Consider the following 8726-nt stretch of genomic DNA (forward strand, 5'->3'; position numbering starts at 1 on the left):
CAGATGGTGTGGCTTCTTTAGATCTACCAACAAGTATGTAGTATAGGATGTATGTAGTATAGGAAGTATGTAGTATAGGATGACCCGGGCTCAGAGGAAGTGGGTGTGAATGATGCTGGCCATCAGACTCTAGTGGCAGATGGAGGTACTGCGGGGGAGGGGCATCTCCGGATTGAAGGGGACGATGGTGATTGATAATCGGGTTTTGCTTTAATTAAAGAGTTCTGACGATTGTTACAATGTATCCGTCTTTCCCGTCATCATGAAAACATTGTGGAGTCCGAACCACCTCATCCTCCGGGGTCACATGACAGATAGCTCCGCCCCCTACAGGAAACACAAGATTCAGAATGAATTCCCAGTTCCACCTCATCCTCCAGGACGGGTCACATAACAGATAGCTCCGCCCCCTACAGGAAACACAAGATTTAGAATGAGCTCCCAGTTTCACCTCATCCTCCAGGGCGGGTCACATGACAGATAGCTCCGCCCCCTACAGGAAACACAAGATTCACAATGAATTCCCAGTTCCACCTCATCCTCCAGGACGGGTCACGTGACAGCTCCGCCCCCTACAGGAAACACAAGATTCACAATGAATTCCCAGCTCCACCTCATCCTCCAGGACGGGTCACATGACAGATAGCTCCGCCCCCTACAGGAAACACAAGATGCAGAATTCTTTTTATTCTCTTGTAGTTTGGAAGGATCTCGGGGTTCCGGTTTCTGTGGTTGGCAAAACCAGCGCCAACGTCTGCCGCCGCCCATCCCGACCCGGCCACATCCATCCGCACCATGTACACCACTAGAACGGGTCAGGGGGGTGGCAAGGCCACGGTGGTGGACCTGCGCAGTGACACCGTGACCAAGCCCTGCGCCGAGATGAGGAGAGCCATGGCCGAGGCGGAGGTTGGGGACGACGTCTACGGCGAAGATCCCACGGTGAACGGTGAGCGCACACGTGACACGTTACCGCCTGGTCTGGGGCCCCTCCCACAGCTCAGCAAGGCGATGATGTCACTGACACCCGTATGAGGTCATATCTGGGTCTGGAAAGGCCGATCCCGTCCGTCACCTGACCAATCAAATCTCTATTCTTCCTCCTCCAGAGATCCAGCGCCGCGCCGCACAACTGTTTGGAACGCAGGACGCCCTTTTCCTGTCCACCGGCACAATGGGCAACTTGATTTCCGGTAAGTATCCCAATCTCCAGATTCAGAGCAATGTCCTCCAAGGCGAGCCCGCTGCACTCCAAGACCGGGTGCTTCCTGCCTGATAACTGCCAGAATGCAGCAGCTGGAAGGTGTAGAGAGTCCTGTGGGTGTCCCCCGCCAACACAGCCGAACTCCGTGATAACTTGTCTCCGCCCCCTCCTGCAATAAAGACCGCTCACTGCTGCTCTCCCTCCTTGTGCAGGGTGACTGGTCTTGTCTCCGCCCCCTTCCTGTAATAAAGACCGCCCACTGCTGCTCTCTCTCCTTGTGCAGGGTGACTGGTCTTGTCTCCGCCCCCTCCTGTAATAAAGACTGGTCACTGCTCCTCTCTCTCCTTGTGCAGGATGACTGGTCTTGTCTCCGCCCCCTCCTGTAATAAAGACCGCCCACTTCTGCTCTCTCTCCTTGTGCAGGGTGACTGGTCTTGTCTCCGCCCCCTTCCTGTAATAAAGACCGCCCACTGCTGCTCTCTCTCCTTGTGCAGGGTGACTGGTCTTGTCTCCGCCCCCTCCTGTAGCTTTCTGCAGGCAGCTAGTAGTGGGTGGAGCCTATTGGGCCCCTCCCACAGCTCTGCTCTCTGCACAGGCAATGTTGCCTCTGCTACGTTTATAAGGTAATATCTGGGTTTGTAAAGACATTTGGTGCAGACAACATGTATGGGAATATTGAGGAAAATATTTAAATGGACATTTCTCTCCCCCCCAAAAAAGTGCAGCGTTGCTGGAAAACTGCAGCGGGCCGCCCTGGTGAGCAATCCCCGCTGTGGGAAGGACTTTGTTTTCCTGTGCGCTGCGGTTTCCATGACCGGGACCGCACACGCGTGAGCTGGATCCCAATAAAACATCCGGCTTGTGACATGTAGAGGTGGAAACTGTGTGTCTGTCTTTCAGTGATGAGTCAGTGTCGGGGGAGAGGGGCCGAGGTCCTGCTGGGAGAAGAATCGCACATGAATGTCTATGAGCAGGGGAGCACCGCGCAGGTAAGGGGTCGCCATGCTTCTCCCGGGAGTGTGCTGCCATCGTGTGGCCAATCGCTGTCATGGCGCCGACCGAGGAGTCAGCAGAACAAACGCATTGTAGCCTCTCAGACCTGATCCTGCCGGTAACTCACTTCCTGTGTCCTGGTGACTACACTGACCACTCCACTGTATCTACGGAGGGGCAGCGTAGTCACCCTCGGACCCCGGAGGTTAAATGGATCTTACTGACGCACGAAAGCTGAACTCCAACTAACGCTTTGTGAGCGGCCACAGAAACGCTTGTTTTTCCTGGGAATAATTCAAAGACTGGGGAACAGGAAGGAATTTTGTTGCAGATGAGATACATTGTGTCACTCCTTCCTACGAAATGTACGTGGACCCGCGCATGTGCAGCCTCAGCGTATATCCTCAGCACACCTCGGTGTCGGGATCAATGAACTCCCATGCACATGCGTAGCTCAGTGTACACTCTCAGCACGGCTCATTGCCATGATATGTGAACCCCCGTGCGCATGTGCGGCTCAGTGTACACTCTCAGCACGGCTCATTGCCATGATATGTGAACCCCCGTGCGCATGTGCGGCTCAGTGTACACTCTCAGCACGGCTCATTGCCATGATATGTGAACCCCCGTGCGCATGTGCGGCTCAGTGTACACTCTCAGCACGGCTCATTGCCATGATATGTGAACCCCCGTGCGCATGTGCGGCTCAGTGTACACTCTCAGCACGGCTCATTGCCATGATATGTGAACCCCCGTGCGCATGTGCGGCTCAGTGTACACTCTCAGCACGGCTCATTGCCATGATATGTGAACCCCCGTGCGCATGTGCGGCTCAGTGTACACTCTCAGCACGGCTCATTGCCATGATATGTGAACCCCCGTGCGCATGTGCGGCTCAGTGTACACTCTCAGCACGGCTCATTGCCATGATATGTGAACCCCCGTGCGCATGTGCGGCTCAGTGTACACTCTCAGCACGGCTCATTGCCATGATATGTGAACCCCCGTGCGCATGTGCGGCTCAGTGTACACTCTCAGCACGGCTCATTGCCATGATATGTGAACCCCCGTGCGCATGTGCGGCTCAGTGTACACTCTCAGCACGGCTCATTGCCATGATATGTGAACCCCCGTGCGCATGTGCGGCTCAGTGTACACTCTCAGCACGGCTCATTGCCATGATATGTGAACCCCCGTGCGCATGTGCGGCTCAGTGTACACTCTCAGCACGGCTCATTGCCATGATATGTGAACCCCCGTGCGCATGTGCGGCTCAGTGTACACTCTCAGCACGGCTCATTGCCATGATATGTGAACCCCCGTGCGCATGTGCGGCTCAGTGTACACTCTCAGCACGGCTCATTGCCATGATATGTGAACCCCCGTGCGCATGTGCGGCTCAGTGTACACTCTCAGCACGGCTCATTGCCATGATATGTGAACCCCCGTGCGCATGTGCGGCTCAGTGTACACTCTCAGCACAGCTTAGTGCCGGGACAAATAAACGCCCATGTGCATGCCCGGAGAGTTACACCCCTCCCCCCAGTTCTGGCTTCAAATCCACTTGTTGCTGGGCTAGCCAAACTCCGGCCCTCCAGTGAAGGAGAAACTACAAGTCCCATGAGCCATTGCAAGACTGACAGGCCTGACTCCCAGAGGCGTGATGGGATTTGTAGGGCCGAGGTTTGGCTATGGGGGTCAGGATGGATTGCGGGGACGCGCACTGTGACAATGTATCGCTGATGACCTTTGCTGGATGGATCGGACTCATTGGCTGCGTTCCTTTGTGGCAGGTGGCCGGGGTGTTCGCTCGCTCGGTGAGGACATTAGAAGACGGGCGTCTGGACTTGCAGGACCTGGAAAGTAAAATCCAGCGCGGGTACCCGGACGTCCACTTCGCACAGACGCGACTCATCTGCCTGGAGAACAGCCACAACCGCATGGGGGGGCGCGTCCTCCCGCTGTCCTATATGAAAGAGGTGCGCGCGCTCCCCACGCCCCATTCAGTGTCCCCGTGTCTGCGTCCCTGTCTGTGTCTCCCTGTCTGTGTCCTCGTGTCTGTGTCCTCGTGTCTGCGTCCCCGTGTCTGCGTCCCCGTGTCTGCGTCCCTGTCTGTGTCCCCCTGTCTGTGTCCCTGTCTGTGTCCCCCTGTCTGCATCCCTGTCTGCGTCCCCGTGTCTGCGTCCCTGTGTCTGCGTCCCTGTCTGTGTCCCCGTGTCTGTGTCTCCCTGTCTGTGTCCTCGTGTCTGTGTCCCCCTGTCTGTGTCCCCGTCTGTGTCCCCGTGTCTGCGTCCCCGTGTCTGCGTCCCTGTCTGTGTCCCCCTGTCTGTGTCTCCCTGTCTGTGTCCCCCTGTCTGTGTCTCCCTGTCTGTGTCTCCCTGTCTGTATGTCTGCATCCCCTGTCTGTGTCCCTGTCTGTGTCCCCCTGTCTGTGATCTCGTGTCTGCGTCCCCGTGTCTGCATCCCTGTCTGCGTCCTCGTGTCTGCGTCCCTGTCTGTGTCCCCCTGTCTGTGATCTCGTGTCTGTGTCCCTGTCTGTGTCCCCCTGTCTGTGTCCTCGTGTCTGCGTCCCCGTGTCTGCATCCCCGTGTCTGCGTCCCTGTCTGTGTCCCCTTGTCTGTGTCCCCTTGTCTGCGTCCCTGTGTCTGCGTCCCTGTCTGTGTCCCCTTGTCTGCGTCCCCGTGTCTGCATCCCTGTCTGCGTCCCTGTCTGCGTCCCCGTGTCTGCGTCCCTGTCTGTGTCTGCGTCCCCGTGTCTGCATCCCTGTCTGTGTCTGCGTCCTGTGTCTGCGTCCCGTGTCTGCGCCCCAGTCGGGAGAGACGTCAGCCGAGCGCTCAGATCCTTCCAGAAGTTTCTACAAATCGGCCGTTGTGTTCAGAAGCTGGAAAACCTGATTTATTGCTCTCTGTTACCTTCTACTTCCTGTCCAGGTGTCACAGGGACAGGAAGTGAGAGCACAATCCCACCAATGGGGGTCCCGGGCAGAAATAATCTCTCCAACGCTGCAGAAATGCTGAGCAATGGCGCTGAGCTCAGGTGTGACCGCTCATTGTGTTCCTGTCGCCGTCTTCACTTCCTGTAGGTGCGGGACCTGGCTGACCGCTACGGGCTGAAGGTGCACCTGGATGGGGCGCGGCTGATGAACGCGGCGGTGTCGCTGGGGGTGGAGCCGGCCGAGATTGTGAGATTCTGCGACTCCGTGTCACTCTGCCTCTCCAAGGTACAATGCGACCATATACACCAGAGGAGGATTGCCCCGCCCCTCGCACGCTATTGGCTGCTCACTCTGCCACTCAGTTGTATGTTCTATGATGACCCCCGAGGACCCGTCCACACCAGTGGGAGTGCAGAGTGGTGTGCGTTGTTACCGCAGGGCGGAGGTCATGTTTAAACGCATGTGCGTTGTGGTGCATAACAGTAAAGACTTGCTGCGGTTTTTTTCTGTAATGCGCTGGTGCTGTGTGACCCACAAAGATCCCGGCACTGAACCCGTGTGACTGGGCCCCGAAATACACACATGAGAGCTGATCTACCCCGCCAGAGGGTTCATATTTCTGCCCATCCAGCCCCGAGATTTACACAGCTCTGCCACACAGCACATTCTCTGTAACAGTTCTAGACTGTAGAAGGCGCACAGTGATGTCCTCTCTGCACCCCGGCCTGCTGACTGGACAGAAAAGCCGCAGGAGACCAATAAGGTCACACCTCTGCTCACTCTTCCAGACGCCATGTTCCTTGTCAGCACCTATGCATGCAACACACCTGAATGTTACAAGCTGGATCACCAAAATGCCAAAACATTTGCCAGAGGTGAGATGGGCGACGCCGAGCGCCGCGCGGTGATCTGTACGTTGCGTCTCCTCACCCGGGGCGGCCGCCTTCCTTTCCTTCCTCCTGCTGATCCTGCCAGCAACACTTCCTGTGCTCGGGTGACAACGCTCTCACAGTACTGAGATACATGGCTTCCCTGCGTTCAGTGTACGCTATGGAACGCTACAATGCACATCACTTCCTAAATCCGGGGTAGACCATCTGGGCACTCCAGCTGCGGGGAAACTACAAATCCCATCATACATCTGCCCATGGGAGTCATTTCTGTGGCTTTCAAACGCTTGCAATGTCTCATGGGACTCATTCCACAACAACTGAAATGCCGAGGCTGCACCCCCCCCCCAACGTGCACTGTAGGTTTATGTAGTGGGCGGAGCCTGGTGGGCCCCTCCCACAGCTCTGCACGTTGTAGATGTATGCTGATCTCTCTCTCTATGTATATATTTGATGTCACTTCCTCCAGCATGTGACGGGTGTGTTTTTGTCTCAGCGGTGCAGGAATTGGGCTCCCCGGTGTGTCTGGCGGACCCCGCCGTCGTGGATAGTAACATAGTGTTGCTCTCACTCCTGGGCCGGGTGACAGTAGAGGAGCTGTGTGAAGAGCTGAGTGCGGTGACCGCGGAGGAGCAGGAGAATGGAGGCGGCGTGGTGGTGAGAGCTCTGGCCATGTCTCCTCGCCAAGTGCGCCTGGTCTGGCACCGCGACGTCTCGGCACAGGACACCCAGCGGGCACTAGAGAAGCTGAAATCCGTGCTCGGGAGGTACAGCAGTGACGCTGCAAAATAACGAGACCCAGAGAAGGGGAGCCATGTCCCCATGTGACCCCCCCGTTCTCAGGCCTGCCGGATCTGAGCCGTGCACTTCCCTCAGTACCAGGGTCTGTGCGCACAGCCGGCATCCGTCTGGAGGAGGAAAATGCCGGTCACATATTCGTCATTCATCTCCTAAGGAAGAAACTCACTAACCGCCATCGAACCCCCACATGGAATATATTGTAGCTGTGCAGACTTTGGGGGGCTGCATTAGTTTTATTTGTTTCACCCAATGATCCCGCCAATAACATATTGTATCCACCATCGTATCATTACACTGTGCATTGTATCATTACACTGTGCATTGTATCTGCAATTGTATCATTACACCGTGCATTGTATCATTACACCGTGCATTGTATCATTACACCGTGCATTGTATCTGCAGCTCTATACTACAGCAGCCAGGGTGTCCCGGGTGGCTATGAGTTGTGTGTGACAGAAACATCCCCCCACACTCTGGCTGTAAAGGGGGCGGCAGACCGCTCCCCCATGTGACCCATAGAGATGCTGCCTGAGGCAACATCCTCCTCCTGCCTCATTATAGGGACTGCCTTGCCCCCCACGGCTCTACAGCTACACTGGTACAACATGCATGGAACTTCTATAAACCAATTTACACAGTTCTGATGACTCAGTTTGGATTTTCAACACTCGCTCATCATCTCTATTGCAGCGAGACCGAACACAGCATGACTGCCGCAGGCAGGGGCCATGTAGCCATTTAGCGGGTCCCGGGGTGGTTCTGGAAGGCCAGAACACGCCATAATTCATCTCCCATTACTAATATTTTGGATCTAAGAGATGAGCCGTGCTCTCCGATGTAAGGAAACGAGTAATGATCCCGGACCGTCCCCTCCCCCAGCAGTCTGGGAGGATTCTCTGATGGCTGCCCCCAGTGAGGTGACAATTCACAGCGCAAGCCTACAGGATCCCATCCGCGCGGCTCAGTGCAGACGTCCGGCATCCTCTGCACACGTGAGTCCCGTCATCCCGACACAGGCAACTAAAGGCCCCTTTGACATGGACACCCGATAGTTCTGATCGGCGGGGGATCCGTGCACAGAGCCCATGCTGATTGGACCAGTCCGGAACATGTTACCGTCCATCCAGTTCTCTTATGACGGAGGAACTTACCTGGAGTTGGATGTAAGCAGACGCGCGTCCAGTCACAGCCCCCGATCCATCAGCTCCGCCAAAACATAACTGCGTTCCATTTGGTTTTGCGGACCCGGCCGAGCCGTGGTAAGCGGATGTAAATGGACTCGTCTGCCTACATCTGGCGGCCCAAAGTCTAACATTGGGGTTCCGATCAGATCCACCGAAAGACACACAGGCCACGCGAGCACATGTTCAAGTCTGCGCGCTCGGGCGGAGATAGAATTCACACAGAAGGGTCTAGAACAGGGGGAGGCAACCCCCGGCTCTCCAGCTGTGCTGAAACTACAAATCCCATAATGCATTGCAAGCCACAGGCACCACTCACAAACACGATGGGATTTGTAGTTTTAGCACAGCTGGAGAGCCAAGGTTGCCTCCCCCTGGTCTAGAGCAATGCGGGGGACATGGGGTCTCAGGAATGTCAGATTTATGGTGTGTTGCAGTGACAGAGGACTTAGCAGCCAATCACATCGCAGCCCACGTGGTCATATTGTAGAGGAGCCTGCGACCTTCATCACTCGGAGCCGATATCAGCTGCCACCATTATACGGCTAAATGCCCTTCTGCCCCGTCCCATCCTTCGTCATTCCACAACCCTCGGCCCTCCATTTGTGGAACTACAAGACCCACGAGGCATTGAAAGACTGACTGCCACAGGCATGACTCTGAGAGGCATGACGGGATTTGTAGTTTCATCACAGCTGGCGTGCCAATGTTGCCCCCCC

At 56.0% G+C, this 8726-nt stretch overlaps 1 protein-coding gene across 1 annotated transcript; it reads left to right on the top strand.

The window, feature by feature from the left end:
• Positions 1-779: 779 nt before the first annotated feature.
• On the top strand, positions 780-6814 carry LOC108801437 (probable low-specificity L-threonine aldolase 2). Its single transcript, XM_018573328.1, has 7 exons — positions 780-949; positions 1110-1193; positions 2105-2193; positions 3991-4176; positions 5280-5577; positions 5921-6007; positions 6519-6814. Exons 1-7 carry the CDS (start codon positions 796-798, stop codon positions 6812-6814), a joined length of 1194 nt encoding a protein of 397 aa, XP_018428830.1. The 5' UTR covers positions 780-795.
• Positions 6815-8726: the final 1912 nt, after the last annotated feature.

The sequence above is a fragment of the Nanorana parkeri genome, unplaced genomic scaffold (genome assembly GCF_000935625.1).
Source record: "Nanorana parkeri isolate BGI_ZX_2015 unplaced genomic scaffold, ASM93562v1 scaffold2339, whole genome shotgun sequence".
Classification (NCBI taxonomy): domain Eukaryota; kingdom Metazoa; phylum Chordata; class Amphibia; order Anura; family Dicroglossidae; genus Nanorana; species Nanorana parkeri.

What these genes read in the sequence shown, in the direction of transcription:
- LOC108801437 (XM_018573328.1), top strand. Translation starts at nt 796, where the DNA reads ATGTACACCACTAGAACGGGTCAGGGGGGTGGCAAGGCCACGGTGGTG. An exon ending in CGAAGATCCCACGGTGAACG is followed by an intron (nt 950 to 1,109) that starts GTGAGCGCACAC and finishes TTCCTCCTCCAG; the next exon opens with AGATCCAGCGCCGCGCCGCA. An exon ending in GTTGTTACCGCAGGGCGGAG is followed by an intron (nt 5,578 to 5,920) that starts GTCATGTTTAAA and finishes TCACTCTTCCAG; the next exon opens with ACGCCATGTTCCTTGTCAGC.